We start from the raw sequence: 25,366 nt of genomic DNA, 5'->3' as shown, positions 1-25,366 counted from the left end.
AAGAAAATTTTAAGAATAATCACTTAATAAATTTAAACACATCTTTACGTTGTTCTTGAACTTAACAAATCATGCGGTAACACAATTGCAAATCAATTTTACCAATTTGAAGGTTTTGGTTAGTTATTCTTTTGCCTAACCATTTTTTGTTGGTGGCTTTTTTTGTTTTTGAAAAAGAAAAAAGAGGACATTTTGACTTTTTATTGTTATACCAAGTCGATTTAATGACATCAACAACTTGATTCTAAATGAGGAATCTTCTTTTTTTTTTTAATTGAAAGGAATTGAAATAGATGGATGGTACCATGGTAGGGTTTTAAGGCCCTATTAACCAGCAGTGTAGTGGAATAAAAAAAAAATTTAAAAATTATCAAATAGTCTAAAAGCCATCCAAGATACCTGTTTTAATGCATAGATTCATTAACATATTAAACACATATAGGGTGTTTAGAAATTATACTTGTATTGTTGGTTCTTCCAAGACTTGACGTGACTATGTAAAAATCACTATCCGACCCTCTTTGAGGTGTTGTCATGGTATCCATGCAGAGCACGAATAGGAAGCGACCTAGGAAGAAGGCTATTAGGGCTTTTATCGATTGAATCTTGGAAATTAGATTACAACAATAGAAGCTTGCATTAACAAGATTCTAGGCGTAAAGATGTGTGTTTAAGATGTATGTGTTTTGGATTATTATGTTAAAAAAAATTGACTCAAACTAAACACTTTTATTTATAATGTATACATGAATTCTGAGTTAGTTAGGACTCTAACTAAAGTGATAAAGTGTCCAAAAGTTTTTATTAAATTAAGACTCTTATTTTATTGAAATTTTGATGCATAAAAATTCTAATTAAATTATGATTCCAACTTAACCCAAACTTTTTATCAAACAAGTACTTTGAATTTATTAAAAGTTTTAATGCATAGAAATCCTAATTAAATTGGAATTCTAACTTAATCTAAACGTTCTATCAAACAAGAACTTTGAAGAATCCTTGTTTAACTAAAACACCTTATCCACGAGTTAACTCAGCCAGCTAACTCACATCCATTATTTGGCCTTGCTTGGCTAGACTCCTAAGTGGGTCTCGTAGAAATCATGCAGTGCATTTGCAAGTTGCCACTAGCATCATGCGCACCAAATAATTCTAGTCAAAACACATTCATACATTTTTCTCTTTCCATGATCTTAGGATTATCATTAAACAATCTTTGCCTCTTAGTTTGTATCAACCTTTTAATGTGTGTGACCCATAAACTTTTTATCGAATCAATAGTGTTTGAATTCAGATCAAATTTAGACACAAACTAAGATTGGCCTCTAACAAAGCGTCATGACCACCGAGACAACAAAGTATCAACAAACATCCTTATAAGCTTTTACAACATTACAGTTACGTGTAATTCAATCCTTTTGTCAACCGATATCTCTCAAGGCTGAGCATAAAAATGTGTCTGTCATAGTAGTTCCTCGTTTTGAGTATACACATTAATCACTTACATGGATTAGGCTATAATTTTATCTTATTGTGGTTATAGATTCAAACAGTCATAAATGTCTTTCAACATTCATATATGATATATCTTCTCCTATGTTTAAGAGTTACGAATCCTTTATTAATCAACCATACCATCCATATATCTCACGATATGGTCTTTTACTACCTTTATGATACCCCTATTATGGTGATACATTGGATAGTGTTAAACCACAACGATCCTTACACAAGACGGTCTAATAACCTCAAGTTAAAGGTTTACATGTACATGTGATGTTCAGAAGATTTATTTCATAGAAACTAGAGCAACCATCAATATAGATATCTTATCGTGGGATTAGTTTAAGGAACACGTTTACAACGCGCACCCATATGTTGTGCCAAACCATTAGCAAACATCTTCAACACGTGAGAACTGTCACCACTTTTTGGTAGGGTCAGTTAACACTATAATAATCCCATCGCTATTACATGTACCATTGGTCATTGTAATATTGAGATTATAGACATTTCTAGAATGACCAACCTGTAGGGTGTATATTCATCAAAATATGCAACAAAATCCAAAATGCGAAAATTTGTTTTCACTATTCATTTGAAAGGGGCAGTTTTTCAATTCATTCAATTTGACAACCAAGTCGAATTCCAATCTAAACCAAACTTATATCAATGCATTCATAACACAATGAGCTATCTTTTGATTTATGGCAACACAGAGACGAAATAAGATAAAGCTATCAAAATGAAGATAAAAGTCAATGGTAAATTTGGTAATTTCTCTATAATTCTCTGGTGCATACAATTCAAACATACACAAATGCATTCAACTTTGGATTCTAAGAATGTAAAAATGAAACCAAGGCATAAAGGAATAATTCCACCAATCTTGAGGTTTTCTACCACCAATCTTCCTCCGAGATGATTGGATAAAGGAAAAGAGAGATAAAGACTTCAAAGTAAATAATTTTATATGATCAAATTATATCAAATTTTATTTTTTTAATTAATTTAGTTTGTTTTAAAATCTAAAATGGAAAGTTAGATTTAAAAATTTTTTAAACTTTTTTTTATTTGATTTAAACAACTCTCAGCCGAGCCGTACACACATAATTATGGGTCATATATGTACAGTGTGGCAGTGCGACATTTAGCAGAAGCGAAGACTGGGTGTGAAAATACAAAAAATCCCTCGCAAGAAACTGAATCAGCGGTTGGGTCAACTCAAGAGTTCATTTCAATTTGAAAAGGCCTTTGAAATTTGTATGCGATCTATTGAAGGCCATGGTTTAAGGTTTCGTTTTTAGAAAATAAACCATTAAGGATTGACGCCATGGCCATGAAGCTTCTCTTTATTCTTTTGCTCTTCAAATTTCAGTTTCGTCTCTCTTTCTCAGGTCGGTACACTTACTTTGCAGTTCCTTAATTACTTATTCTCTTCGTTAAATATGAATTTTTTATTTCAATCAGATAGATAGACCATATTAGAATTTCGGTATGAATGTATTAGGGTTGTGCCTTTATTTGATGTTTTTAGTTTGTTGGATAATTGAATTGAATTCAATTAATTTTCATTAAATGTCATTTGGGATCCAATCACTCAATTTTGTGAATGTTTCAAGCTGAGCATGGTCAAAATTAATTGACTTTGATTAGAAGTCAAGTTTAGTACCAAATGAATTTGTAACAAGTCAAAACTGGAGTATTAAACTTAGCTCATGGTCTTTACATTTTCTTTTAGGAGATCATGGGATACGGTCTTGCATATTCATGATACGCTGTGCCTCCTTACATAAAGATTTATTGCCTTTTTTTTTTTTTTTCGCTAACGAAAGATTTATTGCCATTACTGCATCAGTTAGTTTCGAAATGAAAGCTTGAATGCCTTATTTACACATTTTGGATATAGAACTGCTTTCGCGATAACCCTTTCTTTATATTTTTTCTATGTTTTAATTCTGTAATGATATTATTTAGTTTTTTATTTTTTCTCTAATCAGAGTGTATATCTCTTACATTGCAAAGATGAAGCTATTAAGTTTTGTTTAGGACATTAGGAACGCCTCCTCCCCTCAATTGCTTCCTATTATTTAACTTTTTTTCTTAGTTACTAGCTGGAATGAATCCAGAGATTTGATGTCTCAAATTCTTTTGCATTGACAAAAATGTGGTTGCTTCATATGAAATTCTATAAAAAATGTTTAGGCAGCACAATTGAGGAATGTATCTTTAAACAACTGTATAGATATAAATTATATGTAAAGACTGCTAATATATCTATTGGAACTCTGTAGTTTTGAAATATTTTGGAATGACTTGTCTAGATGAATAAACTAGTAAGCAGTTTTAGTTTGACTGAAATTGTTGTGCTGGCAGTGATCAAGAATTCATACATAGATTTGATGTTAACCTTAATGATTGAACATAACCAAGAACTTGGCTATGTTTAATTGCTTTTAATGAAGTTGTTACTGTACATTGCGGATCAATTCTAAGAAATCTTGATATTAACTTTGTCTTGTCTAGCAACTTTGGCAGAGTCAAACTCAATGGAGTCAATTCCTGATCTTTGGGATTCAATGTACATGGTTGTTGATGGATTCCCATGTGTACGATTACTCAATCTCTCTGGGAAGATTGGTTGTTCAAGTAAGATCTTTGAAGGATTAAATGATTGTGCTAGAGTAATTTACCTCTTGGATATTTCATGCAATCAAATTATTCTTATAGTGAACTTTTGATATTATTTGGTATATACGTATTAGAATATTCGAAGAGAAAGAAACAAAAAAAAAAGATAAAGATAATTTACCCAGGTTTTAAGTTAATTCCAAGAAACTTTGTTTATACAAAATTTTTCCTTTGACATTTATATTTTATTATTCTACAATAAGAAAATGTGTAAAACCAATCTTATGATTACGAGCATCAAGGTTGAGCAAAAAGGTTATCTCTTTTTCCTACTTTCAATTGCCAACTGTTGATCTAACTGTCAAAACCTATAAATCTCCTTCTCTCCCATATTCACATCATTCATATTTGCACATAATTATGTAAATCTCACTCAACACCCACAAACTTATTTCTCATCCCATTTTTGCTTTGCTATTCCAACTTTTCTTTTTTTTAAATCTTTAGGTGCTACTTATTTTGATGGCTTTAATAGAAGTACTTGCTTGCATATTCCCATATTAATTCGTGGGTTCAACATAATTCTTGCCATAGTTTCGTTCATTGATATGTCCCCAAGGATGCTTAGTTGGTTAGGCCATATATATATATGTATGTATGTGTGTATGTATATAAGGTTTCTCAGTAATAAGGTTATAGAGTCTAAGATTAGCCCAATGTATAAGTTAGAACATATAAGCAATTGAGGTTTTTTTGGATATAAGGATGATTTCATTGATACGCACAAGTTGTTTCCAAATTAAAGAACTTTCTAGGATGTTAGCCCAACATCAAACAATGTTATCAATATAAGACCAACCTTAAGAGTTTTTAGTGATAGTTACATTTGGATTGAGAAAAACAAAAGAATTTTGAAGATTACAAGGGTAATGATTCACCTTTTATGGGGTATGGTTACGTCTTGGCCTTTTTCTCTAAAATTTTGAGATATTTTCTTTTCTTCAATCACTTTAAATTTGAAGTGGCTATTTCCTGGCCTTCCAGTGTTTATTTCTTTCTTTGAAGGCTTATTTTAAGTTATTTTTCAAGCCTCTAGTTATGTCTTTTTTGATCTCAAATCTTAGGCAGCTAGTTTACTAAGTGTATACTTTTTAATCTGTTTCTTGAATAATAGCTTTGTCCTGATAAAGAAGAGGTTATAACAGTGCATTATTCTTTTCAGATCCTAGACGAGAGAAGGTTGTTGCGCCAATTATTAGTTTTAAGAAAGCGGAAGAGCTGAACCAGCCATCTGCTGTTTTGGTATCATTGGATGAAGTTCAAGTTTTATTCCAAAGGCAAGTGTATTTGTTCACTTGCATATATTTGATTTTATTATTTTATCTTTGTTTAGGCATTCATTTTTTAGGTTATGAGAGAATAGTTTCTTTGGTTAATATTATTATTATTTGTTTAAAAAGAACAAGAGATTCAGTATTTGTGCTCATGAAGCCTTCCTTGGTCCATGACTTTGGTAGGCAAAGTATTATAACACTGTGTTATGAATTTTATGACTACTTAATGAATCAATTTTTGTAGAGTAGAAATATAATAGATGTATAGGTGAAATTTTGTGTAATTTGCAACAAAATTTTAATTTTTCTTTTAGGTCTTTGTAATCAAATGTTGATACAGATTTTAATTGATGAGCAAAAGCATAGGTGTCAGATATCTAAGATCTGTTAGATTTAAATTGTGTTAAACTGTCAGCAATCATAATTTGATTTTGGTTTGGTTCTTCATGAATCTACTGTGAATCTGACCTGAATGCCATAAACTGATATCTTCAGTATGGGAGATCTACGACATAAATGGAATTTTAGATTCTTTTTGGCTGGTTTTTTACCATGAAAGATGGTTGAATTGGAAGCCAATTAAATTTTGTGTTTTAATTCTTAAAGTTATAAAAATTAAAAAAAGTACTAAATGTAAACAAGTTTCAAATCCTTAAGAAATGCCACATCTATGGTCAAACATTATTAGCCTCAACAATGTGCAAGGGCATTTAAGTAACTTTACTTATAAAAGTTGCATAGGAAAAGTAAAATTGAAAATAAAATAAAATGATATAAAAACCAGTTAGATGATGACATCGTCAAGACTAATAAAGTGATGTTTAATCACCTTAAAACTGAAAATTAAATGTTATGACATGAATAAAGTGACATGTGGAAAGGCTGGTAAAGTGATGATTAGTCACCTGGTCTACCCATTCTGTGAGAAAAAGGGAAAAAAAGATCCATCAAGGTAAAGAAGCATTGACCAAAAAGCAGGGTGGAGTATTATCGTTGTGAAATTGTAGTACACATATTATCGAGGCTGCCTATGCAAGCTTGTATGCCAACTATGGAAATGTTTAACACTTGACCTTCATCTTGTTATTGTTCATTTCTTCTTACAGCTGAGATCGATCCATGTGTTATCTTACATCGTGACTTTGCCATTCAAAATCAGCTTTAATCTTTAGAGCTCAAACAAAATATTTGTGCCTATATTACCCGAGTTTAACGTGGTAGGATCATGTGAAGTTTTGGCTTGTTTATGTGATTCCTTAGCCAAAAAAAAAAAATTTCTCTTATTTATATTCCTTTTACTGGGGACTACATGGGGTAAGCAAATTTATAGAGTTTTAGGATCAACATTTGTTGCTCGAATTTGGTTGTCATTTGATAGCAGAGGATTAGAAGAGGTACTACACTAGATGAATTCCTCTACCTTCCTGTCCAGTCCCCTTCTCTGATGTGATTGTTGTTTGATCTGAGTTCTTTTGATGGATGATGGGTAATTTAGGAGATGCTAGTTACTAAGCTTGTGCTGAATGATTTTCTATCTACCTATACTGATACACATATGATTGGACAAATTAGCTATTCTAATTGCTTATACATATAGATTATTCTAAATTCCGTGGTGCTTATTTCTTTAGTTATGAGAAATATAATTGGGAAAAAAAAGCAAGAAAGAAAAATAAAGAGATCATTCCTTATAAGTATATGGATACAGTTATCTAACCATAAAAGAGTTGTATACAACTCTTTCTTAAGCGTTGATGACCGAAAGCATTGAGTTTGTGGATGGCTTGTGGTCCTCCAGTTTTAACTTAATTTCATTTTCAATATGGTACTTGTTTCCTTTAAAAGAGGAAAAAAAAAAAAAAAGAAGCTAGGTTTCCTCACTGGAGGTTTCTATAAAATAACTAATTGCTTTTACTGCTTATTTGGAGAACATTTAATCTCCATAAAAGTTAAGTTTTCCATGTCTGGATATTTTTATGATGCCGAGTTGCTTTTAATAATTATTAGCTGTAACTTCTCTCTCAGCTCTATTAAATTGCTTTATTGGCCAGCTAATAATTATTGCTAGAAATTAGTGTTCAAAATTTGTGTTATAATGGCTTAACCTGTACCCATACATGATCACAAATACACACATTTTGTAAGAAACCAAAAAATTTGTCATGCAGATGAGAAAAAATATGTACAAGGAGAATACTTGAAGATATATTTCTTTTTTAATTGCTTTAGTCAGATTTTTGTTTCTGTTTCAGAATATCGAGTGATAAAAGTTTTGCTTCAAATATTAGTGGAGTTTTAGTTGAATCAGGTGCTGAGATTCGAAGTAAATTAAATGGTAAATGCCCTTATCTACTGAAATTCTGTCTTTTTGTAGAAACCATGGTGAATGAAGGATATACTTAAGAAATCAGCTGACAGTTGCAGTTTCTGTTTTGTAGGATTCTCTCCAACTCACAAGTTTCCGCTTGCCGAATTTGCACCATACCATAATACTGACTATGAATGGAATTCAAATGTATGCTATTAATCTACAAGTAAATAAAACTTCATTGAGTGTTTTGCTATTGACCGCGCTTTACTCATCTTCTTGTTATCTGACTTTTTGTATAACCTCAATATCTGCTGCTAATTTTGCTAGCTTCTTTATTAATTCAACAATTCTTAATCCAATAGTAGGATGACATGTGAAAAATCAATCATCCATGAAAACTTTCTCATGTAAATAGTTGATATTTCTTTACCCTTTGAATTTGTAATGAAATGATAATTATGAAATGATCATTGTATATTCAATTTATGTTCCTTAAAGAGATGTAAAACATGTGACCTTCAGACTGTGTTTATTGCTTTTATGGGTAATAGTACTTCACCATATTAGGTGAATGCACAATTTTCTTGATAGTGTTTTAACATTCTGATTGACAAGCTATAGCATTATCATCTTTGCATCTGCAGGGATCTGGAATCATGTGGAAAGCATATGATTTTCCTGTGTTCTTACTCCCTGAGAGTAGCACATTGACCTTGCGGGAGGTAAACATGTAGTTTTAAACTTTGTTTCACTTCACTGGTATCACATCAATGATATATTGTTGCTGTATTTTACAGTTATAAGTCTTATGTGTTTGGTATTTAGTTTGTTTTGGGAATTAAAAATAGTTTTTTTGGGGAGTCTTTAAAGAGTATGTTAGGGTTCTAATGATAAAAATGCAGAAATTGAAAAAGAAAATATAAAGGATCACTGCAGGGGTGTCTTCCTCCAGTTTTGACGATTATATTTATTGCCTTTATGAATAATCCATTTTTTTACAATGTATTATTGACTCTAAATAGCGAACAATAGGAAGCCCTAACACAATAAGGAAACCAAATTATTATTGGAAAATGATGGAAACCTAGGCAACCAATTGTTTTATTAATCGAAACTAGCAAAATACAGTCAATGTTTATGCTGGAATTATTCTTAAATTATTAGAAAGAGTAAACAAATGGGATACTAGCAATAGAGATGCCACTTTTCCCCTAGGCCAAAGCCCTTTATCCCTTAATTCCTTTTACTTTTTCCTTGATGTTTACTGCCAACTTTTCTCAATTATTTATAAGTGCAGCAACCCCTTCAAATTGAGTCTACAACCTTATTCAAATAGCTTATCTACTTTATTATCCTACCAATCTTCCAGTTTGAACACATAATTTGTTATGCTTATCCAACCACTTTGCCATGTGTTGGAATTACACTAGACCTTGACAATGGGTGACCTGTCAATACTCACCTTTAGAAGCTTCACCTTGTCCTCAAGGTGAAAAATGGGAAAATGGTTGCGGGGGTTTTTATGCATGTCCACTGTCAGTTCATTTATGCTGCTAAATTGATACGTGTGTGGAGTAAGTGGGCTTAGTTGAGAGTGTGGTGTTCATAGAAGGGCTGTATTTACGTGGGCTTGGGCCTGGCAGTTGAGTTGAAGTTTATTGAAGTAAGTTGGGTTGGATCGGTGTACTTTGGCCTGTCTGTAAAACATTTGAGTTAATGTTGGCCAATTGGCTTTTGGGTTGGGTCTTGGGATATGGGTATATGGGCTGGTTGGATTTGGAATGTTTAAATGATGATTGGGCTGGGTCAAATATATGTAGGGTGGGCTTAGATAATTGAGTGTGAGGATTGGATTGAGTGGTGGATTAGAAATAGAAGGGTTGATGTGTGAACAAAAGATGCATAACTGGTTTAGGCAGTGTTGGGTCTCTTGTTTGGGTTGTGTTTCATGGATACAATCTCCCTTTTCTTCAACTTCTTCCTTATTTTCATCTCTTTTCAACTTTTTCAATATGAAACCATGAGATTAAAGTGATTGAACAAATTCCGTTGGATGGGCTTCATTGGAAGCAATTGAATTTCCTCTAGAATATACCATCTCAACCAAATCAGCTTGGGATTTGCCGAAAATTGCTCCTTCACCACCAGAAATTGGTGCTTCTCTATTGGAATCTTTCATTTTAACCAAATGGGTTTCTCTCTCCTCTTGTTTATCGTCAAATATAACTAGGACGTTGTCTTCATCCAATTCATCCTCCTTCACCATAAAAACCACCCATGATTTATATTCATAGTCATAATTTGGTTTTTCTATTCTTTCACAATGAAGACAAATTCTATTCGTCCACATTGTTTGGATCTCCAATTGTGTTAATCGTTGGACAAACCTCTATTTTCCATTTTTGTCTTGTATTGTATCAACTATGCCCATTCTAAAAATCATACCATTTTGATACCAAGTTTGATGGAAACCTGGGTAACCAATTGCTTTATTAATCGAAACTAGCAAAATACAGTGAATGGTCATGTTGGAATTATTCTTAAATTATTAGTAACAGTAAATTGCATAGGTGGTAGCACCAAGAGCCAACTTGCTTATTTGATTCTTAGTGTTAGAACCTTTCCGCTCAACCGCCACCTTCTCAACTTAATCATCCCGAGATTGAGCATTGTAACTTCTACCACATAAATTCAAAGCAACTTCCCAGATGAATTTACAAAAATCACATTGAAAGAGGAGATGATCAAGAGATTCATTTGAGCCATTGCAAAACACACAGGTGGAGGATTGGGTGATGCCATACCTAAAGAGTTTGTCTCTAGTTGACAATTTCTTTTTAATTGCCATTCAAAGAACAAGGGAGTGTTGAGGAATGTAATTCTTGTGCCAAACCAAGTTGTGCCATTTAACTTCAACCTTCTTCCTGCTTAGCTCATGCCAAGCTGTGTTTATAGAGAACACTCCATCTCTATTAGGCATCCACACACTTTTGTCTTCATCTCTGTTTGGCCGAAAGTTCATTAATCTTTCCATCTCCATTAGGTGAATTGTGTTGGCCAAGGGCCACCTCCACTTATCACCTTCAATTATGGTATTTGACTATAATTTATTTTTTAAAAAGTGTTTACAAAGTGGAAAAGAAATTTAGATTAAAATAATAATAATTAAATGGTAAAAAATTTTGGCTATATTATTTTTTAAGATATTAGTTAGGGGCATTTGTCTTTTTATCTTTTTTTGTTAAATTTGACAGTTACTATGTTTAGTTTCATTTTGTTATTCTCAAACTTGTGTCTTTTTTGAAAGACTTTCTTAAAAGCTGTCCACAAAATGATAAAAGCCCTTAAGCTTAAAGGCTTTTTTTGGCTTTTACTTTTCCAACTTTTGACAGAGAATACTCTTGTTTGACTTTCTATTCTCATGTAAAAAACTGCCTATGATATGGTATATTGTCGAAAACTCAAGGAGTGTGATTTAATTTTGACAAGTTTTGGTCTTTATGTAAACATAAGGGTTCAGTCAAGTGGTTAAACATGGTGTGCTTTCACAAGGTCAACACTTTGACTCCTTGGGGTCACCTACTAAAAAGTCACAAGATTCCTTCTTCCTAAAGATTTTATGGTTCAGCAAGGCCCAAGTTTTGAATTTGAATTCATTGGAGGACTTTCATGTTATCAAAAGAAGAAGTTATGGTGCCTATGTCTGTTATTTTCAGATGTTAGAGATTTAGCACATCTATAAAACTTTACAAGTTTACAACTGGTGTCAAGTAATCTTCTGATACACTTAATCTTTAATTCATTTAGAGATTTGACAGAGACATAAGGTCAAGGGTTTTGGTTTTCTTTTTTCCATGCTTTCCTTTTTCTATATTAATTTATTTAAATTTAACTGATCTTTGATGGAGCTCTGTTTTTCCTCCCTAAAAGGGTTAATATATGGTCTTGGTCTAATCTGTATCTCATGCCATTAATTATCTATGCAGGCGGCATTGAAGAATGAGAACAGAAAGAACTCTTATACAGCTCATGTTGCCGAGTTTGATCTAGTGATGCAGGTATTTGATCTTCTGTGTCAATATGTCTGTGACTTTCCTTGTGTCAATGAATATGTTGAGTGGAGTTTTTGCAGGTTTATATGTTTTATTATTTGTTGTTTTTACTAAATTTGGTTTCTATTAGACAACAAAAGCTGGAACCCATGATTCAGAATCTTGCTTAAAAGAAGAGACTTGCCTTCCTCTAGGTGGATACAGGTGAGACACCTTTCTTTTGTATCTGTATGTGTTTGTATATGTATGCACATATATACATATTTATATATAGTCCTTTCTTGTGGATGTCTATGTTACTGGCATGAATAGAGTTAGAGGTTAGTTTTTTCTCAATTTTTAATTTTCTTTATCGTGATTATGAAGGGCAGTGTTTGGTCATCTCTCCCTCCAATTAATACTTCATTGTCATACCAGTCCAAGCCCATTATACTGTCAGTAGTTTCCATGGATTCTGCTTCATTTTTTCGTGACAAAAGCATTGGTGCAGAGTCTCCAATATCTGTAAGTGTTAGTCTTGCAACTTTAACTTGTAAAATGTTGTTTCTCTATAGCAAGTCTTGCAACTTTAATTTGTGAAATCTTGTTTCTTTATAGTCCTTATTCTATTGGTGATTAATAAGGGTTTCTGACATGTTTTAGGGTTTGATTTCATTGCTGGCTGCAGTTGATGCTCTCTCTTGTTTGGATGGTTTGGATGACCTTAATAAACAGGTGTTGTTAAATTAGTATTCCTTCTAGTACAGGAGGAATTATAATCTTCAACATATTCTTTGGCTGCACTTCATATCTTTTCCTTTGTTGAATTTTTGTCAGCACCTTTTTTAAGCTGTACTGATCTTTTTTCCTGTTGTCATTGATGTTGTTTGAAACTTCCTCAATTGTTTCTGCTGAAAATTTTGATTCTTTACTGGAGGTTGTATGATCTGGTATCATTTATAGAAAGCTCACAGTTGCCATGAATGTTGATGTGACACTGTTGCAAACCCACGATTGTTTTTCTGTGAAATACTTTTATATTAGTTCATGCAGTAAAAACACTTCGTGTTTTTGCTCTTGTGGATGTTTGGTCCACTTTTGTATTTCTTTATTAGTTACTCAAATCTTACATTTCCTATATGAAAAAGAAAGAAAAGAAGTGAATTATTAGTTAAGAGTTGAATTGTCTAGACTCTTTCTTTTCTTTGTAAAAATATATTAGTTAGGTATAGGGAATTTTAATGGTGGTTAAATAAATTCTAGAAACCTCAAACTTACATCAAATCTTGTGCTGGAAAAAGAGGTAGTATATATTAATTTTAATCCTTTTCCAGCAGTAAAATGTGTTCTTTGGAATTTAAAATATCCTATTGATCTAAGGTTTTCCTTGATTTCTCAAGAAATCATATAATTCTGATGCAAATAATTTATAAAATGGCATTCTAGTGTGCATCTGATCAATTTTTTATGGTATGTTATAAAATTGGTGCAAATAGTTTGTTAATTGATTCCCTGATTTTAATGCAGCTTGTTTTTCTAGTTGTCACTGGAGAAGCCTGGGGTTACCTTGGTAGCAGGCGATTTTTACTTGAGCTTGATCAGCAGTCTGATGCTGTTAAAGGCCTAAATGGCTCATTAATTGAGATGGTATACTTCTATTCTTGATAAAGTTGAGCCCCCGTGATATAATCTGGAGTATCGTTATTGTCACAGTGAATTGCTGTTAAGAGTGTTATGCATTCAAACACATGCACGCTTTTAACTCAGACATATTTAAACATAATTTTCAGAAAAAAAGGACTTAAATTTAAAGCTGTGATGATTTTATGGATCGAACTCCCCCTTCTGGCGGTGGTTTGCATTTTTATTTTAACTTTCAGCTAATGTTGTTCAATCTTTGTGTCGATTTTATTCCATATCTTTTTGCTATTTTAGTTTTAGATGTATCCTTGTCATTATTAATGGCAAACCTCTGGAATCAGATTAAATTTTAGTTCTAAATGGCAGATTCATTGTAAACTATGATGCTCAACTGGCTGTTGCTTTCTTTTGGGTTCATGCATTTACCCTAGCTTTTCATTGCTTTATTTAGACTTTTGTAGTCCTCTCACTTGTTACTGTCTCTTATGGTTAAGGAGTTCCTCCATACCCCGTTCTTTCTTAGTTTTTGACATTCATAATTTGAGGACTCTAATTTTGCAATGCTATTATGCTAAAGGTAAATATTGTGAATGGTTGTTAAGCAGGCTAAAGTAGAGGACACTTTCAAAATGGTTTAAATCATATGGATTTGCTCTGTTGAAGTCGTTGGTAGTCTTCTTTGCCACAAATGTGGGGCAAGTTATCTTGGTTTGATTAGACTTGTTATATGGTTCAGTGGGGAATAGTTGGGAGAAAAGTCCCCAAATACACATTATCATTAGAATTTACATTAATATATATAGGAATTACAATGTAATGTCTATTACTATAATACCCTTATTGATGGGGATCAAGACATTCAACTTGTGGAAGGAAAACAAAACTAAAATATGAAAGAAAAAAAGGTCAAACGAAGATCCGAGTTAAAAGGTAGGGAAAAAGACAAATGAAAGACGATGAAGAAACGAACTAAAGGCAAGAGGGAGAATGAGTAGATGATGTGACAATATGTTTAGCGTGACATGGTAAAGCCATGTAGCATGCTTATGCGACATGAAACGGCATGTTTATATTACAAATCATGTTAAGTTTCCTAGTTGTGGAATGTTTAGTTTAATTTCATTTAGATGTCTTAATGTTATTGAGTCTTTAATTTAAAGTCAATTTTCTATTATTATAAGGTTAATCATTTGGTCTTTAAAGATTCTTATTTTAATTTAAAAAAAAAAAAGAGTTTTAAGATTATTTGTTTAGAAAATCTCAATTTAGTTAGAAGTATATTAATATTATTTCTTCGAATAATGGTTTCCTAGAATAATAGTTTCCTAGAATTTGAAATTAATTAATAATTCTAATTTTAATTAATCTAGTATCAATAAGTTTTCCTAGTTGAATAAATTTTCTTAGTCTAGTTAAGAAAAGTAAACCTATATAAATGAGTTTTGTAATTCAATAGTCAGTTTTATAAATTTATTGGATTTTTAATAAAATTCAGATGAGTTTGGTTCAAGAAACATTGCATTCTTAAGCATTGTTCTTGTTTATTCTTTCATCTGTTGAACAATATCAACTCTTAATTATCTTTGTAAACGATATCACAACCCCAATTATGTTTGTCCTGCTTCACTTATTATAAATCTACTACATTAAATGTACAATATACACTTTAACACTCCCCTCAAGCTAGAGCATACAAAGATAACTCTTAATTATCTTTGTAAACGATATCACAACCCCAATGTCCATGTACCTTGCGCGAGAAGAGGTTGCATCGCCTCATCCATAGTGATTTCCACTTGGGCGATTGAAGCACCTTTTGATAGTCCTTGGGAATAGAAACAAGAGACAAGGACAAGGCAAAATCCCTAGTTGTGGAAATTAGCTAGTGATAGGAAACTTAGTTGGAAATTGGAAAGCGAACGACACACTTACCTTTGTGTAGAGCAATAAGAAGGTCAAGATTAGATATCAGTGGATGGAGGGGTGCGTTCACTGGATCAGGTAAAGTAGAGGCCAACTCGACTTGGGGTGGAACTAATGATTGTGGTGGTCAATGATGGGTATAGACTTGTAATGGCTTGGTAGGAGATGGATGTGGTGGCAAAAGAATAACTGGACAGGAGGGTAGTGGCGGTGGTTGTAATTTTGGAGATCTAGAAGTGGAGAAATATAGTTTGTTCTAAAAAATTGTGACATCACACATAAAATTTGTGAGTCTATGGTCATTACATTTATAACCTTCTTGTTTGTGAGAATAACCATCAAAAACACATTTAATAGCACAAGGAGCCAACTTGTCAAGCCATGGACTTAAGTTATGCATAAAACAAATACATCCAAACACCTACGGAGTAAGGGAAATTTTTTTTTTATGTAGATAGAGACAACTAAAAGTAACCATGTCCTGAAGAACAAATGAAGGCATGTGATTAATAAAAAAAATGCGGTGAGAATAGCATTGGCCATAAATACTTGAGTACATGCATATGAAACATAAGAGTCTGGGCTACATCCCATAAATGTATGTGTTTACGTTAAACCATCCCATTTTATTGGAAGGTTTGAGGATAGGTAGTCTAATGAAGAATATCATGATTATTATGAAAAATAGATATCAAACGATGAACAAATTCAAGAGCATTATCAGTACGCAAAATTTTAACAGAAATAGAAAATTTGGTCTTTTTTCTTTGTAAAAGGTTTTAAGTATATCAGACATTTGGACACAATCTCGCAACAAGTAGACCTAGGTGATTCGAGTTTAGTCATCATTGAAAACAATGAAGTAACTATAACCTTAGATAGACGGGTGATGATAGGGGCCTCAAATATCCGAATGTACTAACTTAAAGGGAGAAAAACTAGTAACCTCAAAATGACCTGGAAAGGAAGTACAATGATGCTTTCCAATTTGACAACACTCACAATGTAAAGTAGACGTTATTTTAGAATTTAAAATAAATTGCAAATTCTTGAGAGATAGGTGATCTAACCTACAATGCCAAAGTGCTAGACAAACATTATAGGCAATTAGCACGAGGGTAGTCTAGCAGATCATTAGGTCCAATGAGATAGTATAAACTAGTCAATTTATGTCCCAAGCCAATTGTCCTACTTTGCAAATCTTGCAAAACACATGTAGTAGGAGAAAAGACAATAGAATTGTTAGGAGATTTTGTAAGTTGGTTAACAAAAAGTAAATTAATAGGAAGTTGAGGAAATAATGGACATTTTGAAGTTATAACATTGGGGTAAACGAAATTGTGTGAATACTCCACACAATGTCATGGTGGCTATTAGCCACTGTAACATTGCACTGCTGTGGAGGAGATGACAATGTGGAGAAAGGTTTAGACCTATCAGTCATGTGGAAGGAGACACCAAAATCGAGCACCCAAGGAATCTATGGACTAGTGGAAGAGGTAATACTTGTAGTGAAAGTTATAGGATCATCTAAGGTAAGTAGTAGAATTGCAAAAGACGCTGAAATGGCAATGACAACAACTGTCTGTAAAGAGGAAGCATGGGCAATAGTGTTAGGGTAAAAGTCGATCCAATTTGTACGGCCAAATTTGGCCCGACATTGCTCCAATGGGTGATTAAGGCACCCACAATGAATACAACTACCATGAGAACCTCTTGTAGGAATGGGTTGGCAGCCAAGTGCACGACTTGCTAGAGGAGAATTGCGGTCACATGTGTGATCAATAGTGAGAAGCGCCAAAGGGCTAATGTCAGCTAGCAGTCGGGCAACTCCACTGACAAGAGGTTGAGCCAGGGAGAAGGTGTTTGCTAGTGTGGGAACAATATCACCACCAAGAATAACACCACGCAATTGGACCACAATTTCCGATTGAAGTGCATTGACAAATTTGGCAATCGTTAGACCTCACGATAATTTTTCATATGGTGGCATGCATGACAATTGGTTGATGGAGATCAAGTTCATCCAATATAGCTAAAAGAGAAACATATAATTTAGTAATAGATTGGTCACCTTGACGGAAAGCAAACAGATTGTTCTTAAAGTTTGAAAACACAAGAGATGTTTTTGAAATTACCAAACATCTCTTGAGAGATTCCCACATATGCTTGGTGTTTGGGATAAAAACCACATTCAGAGTAGTTGATTCATGGAGACTGCTAAGAATTCAGTTGGTGATAACACAATCATCAATTTGCCATTCTCATGGGCACAGTTTGTGTTGAGTAGTCGCAAAAACCTGAAACAATTGAGCCCAAACAAGGTGATTAAGGCCAATAATTTTAACAGTGGTTTCCTTGAGGGTGTAGAGAAGGGCATCCAAATAAAGGAGCCTATTAGAGTACAAGACTGTGCATTGGCCTTGCATTTGATGGAGAAGGCTGTGTGGTAGTAATGAGGTGGAGTAATCTAAGGAAAGGAGGGACACATGGACAACAGGGGAGAGAGCAAAGGAAAAAGCACAAAAGCAGTATATAAAAAAGAAGGAAAAAGCAGCAGAGGGACATCAGAGAATTTCAGAGATAGTGGGAAAAATTGAGGGAGAGTGCAGGCCTCTCGAATTGCCAAAATGTTCCATATTCTGTCTCAAATTTTTCTGTTGCTTCATTAAATTCATTGCTGGTAGTAATTCCCAACAGGTGGGTGGGTATGCTTTGATACCAGGTTGAGAGAAAAAGTCCCCAAATACACATTATCATGAGAATATAAAACAGTATAGAGGAATTACAATGTAATGCCCTATTACTATAATATCCTTACTATGAATCTACTACATTAAATGTACAATATACACTTTAACAAGATTGTTTGGCATTTTTGTGTCTGCCTAAAGGTTTTCTCTTTGTATTGGCTTAGTTAACGAGATGGAAATTAGGGGAAGATTTTAATTAGAGCAAGAAGAATATATCTTTTCATTTCCAATTTTGTTTGTAGCAATATGTATTGCAAGTAGCTTGTCCTTTTGTTTGTACCTTTTTTTTTCTCTGTTTCTTTCTCTTATATGACAGAGAGCTGATATATTGATCTTTTTTCCTTAACATGCTAACGTTTGTTAAGTCAGTTAAAAATTATAAGAAGCTAATATATATTTTGCTGGACATATTGTGAAGGTCATGGAAATTGGATCTGTTGGAAAGGGTTTCAATCAGGGGGTCAAAACCTTTTTTACCCACACAGCAGGGGTGAGAATCATTAATTTTCTTAAGTTTCTGTTGTGCTAATCTTTACAATTTATTATAATCTTCTTCAACATTTTGATTTTGGATTATGATCATTCTTTTGTTTTATTTTTATGTATTTTTAGTAATAAGTGAAGCTCACTTTATATGCTTATGGTATTCAAACGTTATTGGTAGTGAAAAATCATATTAGTAAAAAAATCTTTGAGGAGATGTAGTCTGCTGTAACTGCTTGGCAGATGTGACTAAGCAAAAATGCAAAATTAGGTGAGGTGATTGTTGATTTGAATAAGTAGCAGTTGTCAGAGTAGTTCTCAAGCTAAGTGTTATGCTTGAAATCCAAAAGTAATTACATCTGGTAGGTCATCAGATACAAATGGAGAACAAGACATTGATCAATATGCAATGCATTAAGTTCCATACTATGCAGCTTTCGCCTGGGTATGGCTGTGTGATCGGTAAATAAAATTAATATGCAGGGGTTTGGAATTTAATATTTTGGTTGGGGGGAACGGAGTGTTGGTGTCATATTTTCAATTTATGAATGATATTATATCTCTTCTTTTAGTAATGATAATATTACAGTGAGTTCAAAAAGAAAAAAAAAAAATATTATATTCGGAAAAAAAGGAATAAAAAAATCCTTATTTTACCTCATAGAACTCTTGGTAGAAAATGATTAATAGATCTTAACAAACTAAATAAACCACAACTTTAATGGTTTTCAAATAGATGTATTATATATGACCATAAAAGTTATAATATATGATTTACTTGATGTTTTGTGATTTTTGGGTACAAGTACTTTGTTTTTAAAATAATAAAAATTATATGGAGGTACCTTGGAATTTTTTTTCTCATTAAGCAATTTTTAATTCAGGAAAACTTTGTGAGTAAGATAATTATAGAACGGGGTCTTTTTGAGGAAGTTAGTGGGGCTTAAAGTTTATTCTGGCTTTGTTCATTGATTAAACTACATTGATTTTTGCTCTCAATCTGACAAGACATAGCTGCTTCTTGAATCACTACTGTTCCTCAAGTATTGATTGCTTGCACCATGCTAGGTTATTTTCTTAAATTATTCTAGTCATCTCACGTTAAAGTGATTCAATTACTGTTTAGCTACTGATACAAGCAACTGGTAGGCTTATATCTTGTCTAATCTCTCTCTCTCTTCTTTGTAATTAGCTTTCCTGCATTGATGTTTAAATTTTTGCAGTTGAAAGAGGAGATCAATAGATCGATAGGCATTCTGACATTTAAAATGGATACAGAACTTTAGGGGAAGGATACAGATTGTTATTTCTGAATTAACTAATTCATATTGTACACGTAAATTGAATCAAATAATATCCTATTGATAAAATGTATGATCATGATAAATGCAGTCAGCTCTTGCAGAAGCTGCAAAACAACGTCTAATAATTTCTATTTTTATGGGCATGTAACAGATTCTTGTCAATTAGGGAAAATGTTGTCAATCATTGCTGGAATTCCCTATATCCCATTTTGTGACTTAGCCAAGGTTGTAATTATATTAATTTTTCATCATAGCAGAACAAATTTGAAGTTTCCTTGGATGAAATTGGAAATATTTTATCATTCAATAATATAAATAGCTTGAATGGTGAATTTTTTCTACTCCAATCAGTTTAGTCATAAAATTTAATTGTGCTATTTTCTTAGGATTTATAGGGTCTAATTGAGAAATTGCTGTATGACTTCTTTTATGCCTTATTTTCTATGGTGTTTCTGTTAGTTTGTATGAATATGAACAATTGACTGACCTTGGTTGCTTGCTTTCTTCAATTTATTTTAGTTTTTGTTCTCTTTCTGGCTAAGTGATGAGGCTTTATTTCCTTGTTCCAATTGTTATTCATGTAGGTTTCATCTGCCACAAATAAAACACTGGATGCTTTACAGCGTGCTCAAGATTCACTAAAATCTGAAAACATTAGAGTATTGCCAGCTGATGCCTCAAATCCTGGGATACCGCCATCATCCTTGATGGCATTCCTGAGAAAGGTTTGGCAGAAAATTTGAAGTTATTATTGTCTTTTGTTCCTTTCACACTTCCTTTCTGTTTTTCTCTATTTGGATGAGTTACACTGTATTTGATTCAACCATAAGTAGTTTTGTTTCTGTCCCAAACAAGGACATAAATTAATTTTAGTGTAATTATTTTCTTGTATATTATCAATTAGATTTTGAGATGTCCCATTGAGAATGGTTTACCATATTTATGTTCATTATTTAGTATATATGTAATTTGGTACCTTGTGTTGACTTCTGATTTCTTCGTTGAAGTATGTGGACATACGCTAGCTGATGGGACTTTACTTGACTTTTTCATGGCTTAGATGATAAGGTGATGGTGATCCTGCCAACATTATTGATGTTTACCTCTACATAATCTCTTTTACCCCTATAGAAACAAATGGACAACTGATGTTCATTCAATCATATAGTCAAGCCTTCTCTACCACCATATGCCTTTTTCTAATATCCCCAAAATCTATCATGATTTGGTTCATCTAATTACAAGAGAAAGCATTTCTCAAATATGAGTTCTTCCAACTCAATAATAATATTTTGGCTCTGAATTCATCTACATGTCCTTGGAGACTTCCTTTTGGGTAAAACTAGATGTTCTATAAGTTAGATTTCTGGAGTGCTTTATGCCATAGCAGCCCTAACAAGGGTCACTGATATTGAAGAGTTTTTGCAATGCCTTTCATCTGTTCCCCCTTTTCAATTTACTGTTTTATTTGGAGTACTGGTTCTCATCTGCTATGTTCATAACATGTTCTTATACGCAAACTGCAAAGTTCATAACTATTTATAAAAAAGATGACATCATAAAGGAATGAAACTTAGTGGTATCTAGCATCAAAATTACAATATGCTTGAAAGGATTATAACGTTATTGCTATGTTTTTCTTTTGACAGCGCTCTCAGACTTCTGGAGTTGTATTAGAGGATTTTGATAGAGTCTTTGCCAACAAGTTCTACCATAGTCACCTTGATGATTTATGTGAGTGTATTTATATCATGCTACTCATGTTTCTCACATGATATATTTTAATCATTAAACAGCTGTCTCAACCCTAACATTTAATCTGAATCTTTGATCCAGCAAATGTGAACTCGTCTGCCATTGTGGCAGCTGCTTCTCTTGTTGCCCGCTCTCTTTTCATTCTTGCAAGCGAAAACAATGATTTAGGTAGCTCTGTTTTAGATTCCATAAATGTAAATGTGTCTCTTGTTGAAGAACTTATGAGTTGTCTATTGAGCTGCGAACCGGGTCTGTCTTGTGAGCTTGTGAAGAACTATATTTCTCCTGACAATGCCTGCCCAAATCATTATGTTGGTGTTGTCATTGGTGAGCCTTCCTCCAATCCTGGATATGTGGATGATATTTCCAGGTTTGTTTTGAATTTTCTGGCCGAAGTAACATCCATTCAAAAGGAGAATGCTAGCTCAAGTTGTTTACGAGGGTGCACCAACAATGAAGTGTGCATTAGAGCGGAAACAGAAGGAAAGGGAGTTTGTGTTATATCTACAACCAGGTACTTTACAAGCTAGTTTTTACTGAGTGCAAAATGTTCCCCAAGTGACATGAATGAGTTGAATAGAGGTAGATACCAGGTAGTGTTAGGATGAACAATGCTTTTACACTTCTCTGATTGAATCATATTTCCAAATTCCGGTCAAATGCATCTCTGCTACCAATGCTACGTACGGAGATCTCATTGCTATAAGGTCATGGGCCTATGGGTAGGTTACTTTATATTCTTGATTCACATCCCACATAAAATGGAAATGGGTTGGATGGGCTTATAAGAGCAGGATGTAGCATCACCTGATAGGCTACCACTGAAACAGAAAGAGAAGACATTCTGACATTACTCTGGACCAAGCTTTCTTCTGAACTCATCTTATTCTTTATAATCTAAGTTGATAATGAATCTGCCTACCTAATATTATAACTGTTATTTTGGATGACTATGCTGTATTATCTCTATGTTGATATTATCTCTGCCCTCTACACGCCTAGTTTGTTATTTAGTACCTAATTTATTTAACAGTTCTGCTTATAGTTATTAGATAACATGTTGTACAGTCTAAATTGATTATGTCTCCGGCCTCCACATAATTTGTTTAACGGTTATTTTTGACAGTCATTAGTGGATGTATGCAGTCTTTATCTGAGAAGTGCTGATTAGTCTGGCAGATTGGTTGTGTTACATTATACACGCTGCTCAATTGCTATATATTGTTGAGACTATTGAGAACTGTCAAGATTTTGGAAATGATAAATAAATTTTATATCATGTATACATGATTTTAAAACTGGTCATGTGGTTTGACGGTGACCTTGTATGTGGCATAAAATCAGTTAAACCTCATCAATGCCATATTTACAATATGTTTACACCATTTATGTGCCTTACTTCATGCTTTTAATGTGTTACACCATTTGAATTAGTTAGGTTTCTTGCAAGTAGTTCTTGGGGTCTAAATTATTTGGACACTGACTCCTAGTTATGTCTCCCAATTTTAATGTCATGCTGATTTTACAGGTATGTTCCAGCATATTCAACCCGTTTAAAATTTGAATCTGGAACATGGAATGTATTGCCGTCAGACTCATCTGATCCGTTGGGGTTGGTAGATCCTGTTTGGACAGAGAGTAATTGGGATGTAATTGGACTCAGGGTCTACACTGTACAGAATGCTTCTTATGACCGCCTTGTTTTGCTTGGAGGTGTTACCATCACAATCTTGGCATGCCTGGCAATAGTTCTTACAAGAAGATTCATCACAAAGGCGTTGAAGCAGGACTGACGTAAAAGTACTAATTCTGAAGCCAATAAAAAGTAAGTCTCTAGAGATTACGATGACATTTGAAATTTACTTTTATGAAAATGAGGGAAGTTTAGTCAATTAAGGTGGATCCTTGTACATTTGAATATCATTGCTATGCTTTGTTCCTCACTGAAGCTGGAGCACATTCTTATTTTAACCGTTGCCTCACTGGATTTTGATTGTCAGTTAATACTATTGCTCATTATTAATATTAGAATATATAGTTTTGGTTGGACCGTCCACCTCGTGATCTTAAAAATCGTTTTGAATATTTAATTGTTACAAATAAACCATACTTTGCTGAATATTATTTATGGGTTGTTCTTTTGTTGGATTTTTATATATATTACCTAGAGTGAAAGTAAAATATGTGGATCGAGTGGCATCAAAGATTCTGAATATCTTCATTGGTGTTTGCGGAAAGAATGAGTGAATTTGATATATTTTAATTGCGAAAATTAGAAAAACTAAAACAAGACTTGTGAAATAAGATAATTCTATTGCCTAAACTGATTGGCTCTCCTTTTCCCTTCCTCGGATTCTTCAAGTAACAGCACAAGTCGAAATGTTGAACGGCACTACCCATTTCAGCCATAAGTTATGCCGACACCCCTTTTACCCTAGCTGTCTGTGCCAATCAATTTTTTTTTTCCCAAATTGGGAAAAAAAAAAGAAGACAGAGAGACACGGAGAGCCTACTATCAGATGGTTCTCCTAAAGTTTAACATAAATCTAATGTTTCACCAACTCTCGGAAAACCATCAGTTACATCCTGTCAGGTTTTTTCAGTTGATCGATTTTAAATGTAATTAAACAAAATTATCTTAATCTTCAGGGTTTTCTGGCTTAAAGATAGGACCCTTACTTACCAAAAAAAAAAAAAATGTTAGGACTCTCTCTTCCCAAATATAACCATTCTTTGTTAGAAAAAACAAAAAAAACGGTGTAAAGAAGGCTCACAAGATGAAGTTTCGACCTATTTATATTAACTAGGCCATAACAAGTTTATTCATTTCAAAGCAAACGCAATCATGAGAAAGGTAAGCCAACAAGTCCATTTTGTTCTCTTGGTTAAACCTTAACTAAATGGAAAAAAGATATATAAGTTCATGGAAAAGTAAAGGAAACAATGTTTCTTCATTTAAAAAGTAGTTAACAGAATTATTGTATCTCACAATTAATGTAAGTATGAACTTATGACAAATTGGATGACTAAACATTTTTTAAGGGAATTCTGTAATATTTTATTGTAATCAATTTTTAAGTATTACATGTAAGTGGTACCATCCCATGTAAGACTCATATAAAGGTTATTCTCTCTCATTTAAAGTTAGTTTTTTATGAAATATTGAATGAAACTTGTTATTGAGAGGTTTTCTATTGAATTTGCATTCCTTTATCCAAACTTTGTCAAGGGTTTGGTGGTAGATTCCAAGTTGGTGGCATACCATTTATGTTTGGATGATTATTTGACTCTTTAATTATAAGTTTATGTTTGTGTAGTATTAGATTGTAGATTGCCATTTACTCTTTGTTGTAGATTTGGTGAGCTCACAAAGGAGGAAGAACAACAATTGAATGCAAGAGAAGCTACTAACAAGGATGTTATCTTGAGTTCTTATAGATCAAAGCGCATAATTGAAAAACTAGCCAAGTATTTGGATTAAAATAATTATTGAGTTATCAGTGGCATGACTACGAGATTAGATTTAAGTCTCATGAGTCATTTATGACATGATTGTGTGAAATTGATTGAATAATTTTATGTAATTGAATTGTTTGAAATGATATTTCCTTTTCTTTTTCTTGCTAGAGTTTTGCTCCTGTGTTGGGTTCCATTGTTATAGGGACACAACAATTGGAGCTCTCATTGTCATCAATGGCTA

At 33.2% G+C, this 25,366-nt stretch overlaps 1 protein-coding gene across 4 annotated transcripts; it reads left to right on the top strand.

Moving 5' to 3' along the window:
* The first annotated feature begins 2,631 nt into the window (after positions 1–2,631).
* Positions 2,632–23,722, top strand: LOC123197814 (nicastrin). Of its 4 annotated transcripts, none has more exons than XM_044612228.1 (16): positions 2,632–2,897; positions 4,039–4,149; positions 5,354–5,468; positions 7,718–7,800; positions 7,904–7,980; positions 8,421–8,498; positions 11,763–11,834; positions 11,959–12,032; positions 12,200–12,332; positions 12,471–12,542; positions 13,335–13,454; positions 18,543–18,614; positions 20,496–20,636; positions 21,561–21,645; positions 21,748–22,180; positions 23,195–23,722. In XM_044612228.1, exons 1-16 carry the CDS (start codon positions 2,834–2,836, stop codon positions 23,457–23,459), a joined length of 1,995 nt encoding a protein of 664 aa, XP_044468163.1. In that variant the 5' UTR covers positions 2,632–2,833; the 3' UTR covers positions 23,460–23,722. The 4 variants fall into 4 exon arrangements, with proteins under 4 accessions (XP_044468163.1, XP_044468162.1, XP_044468161.1 ...); XM_044612227.1 differs by having other exon boundaries at positions 4,027–4,149; XM_044612226.1 differs by having other exon boundaries at positions 4,027–4,149; positions 12,200–12,338.
* Positions 23,723–25,366: the final 1,644 nt, after the last annotated feature.

The sequence above is a fragment of the Mangifera indica genome, chromosome 15, assembly GCF_011075055.1.
Source record: "Mangifera indica cultivar Alphonso chromosome 15, CATAS_Mindica_2.1, whole genome shotgun sequence".
NCBI lineage: Eukaryota > Viridiplantae > Streptophyta > Magnoliopsida > Sapindales > Anacardiaceae > Mangifera > Mangifera indica.
This window is presented reverse-complemented; position numbering and strand designations above follow the sequence as displayed.

Excerpts from the sequence above, each read along its gene's own strand:
- LOC123197814 (XM_044612226.1), top strand. The coding sequence starts at position 2,834 with ATGGCCATGAAGCTTCTCTTTATTCTTTTGCTCTTCAAATTTCAGTTT. Across the intron at positions 5,469-7,717 it reads GTTCAAGTTTTATTCCAAAG|AATATCGAGTGATAAAAGTT; the intron begins GCAAGTGTATTT and ends TTTCTGTTTCAG. Across the intron at positions 18,615-20,495 it reads TTTTTACCCACACAGCAGGG|GTTTCATCTGCCACAAATAA; the intron begins GTGAGAATCATT and ends TTATTCATGTAG.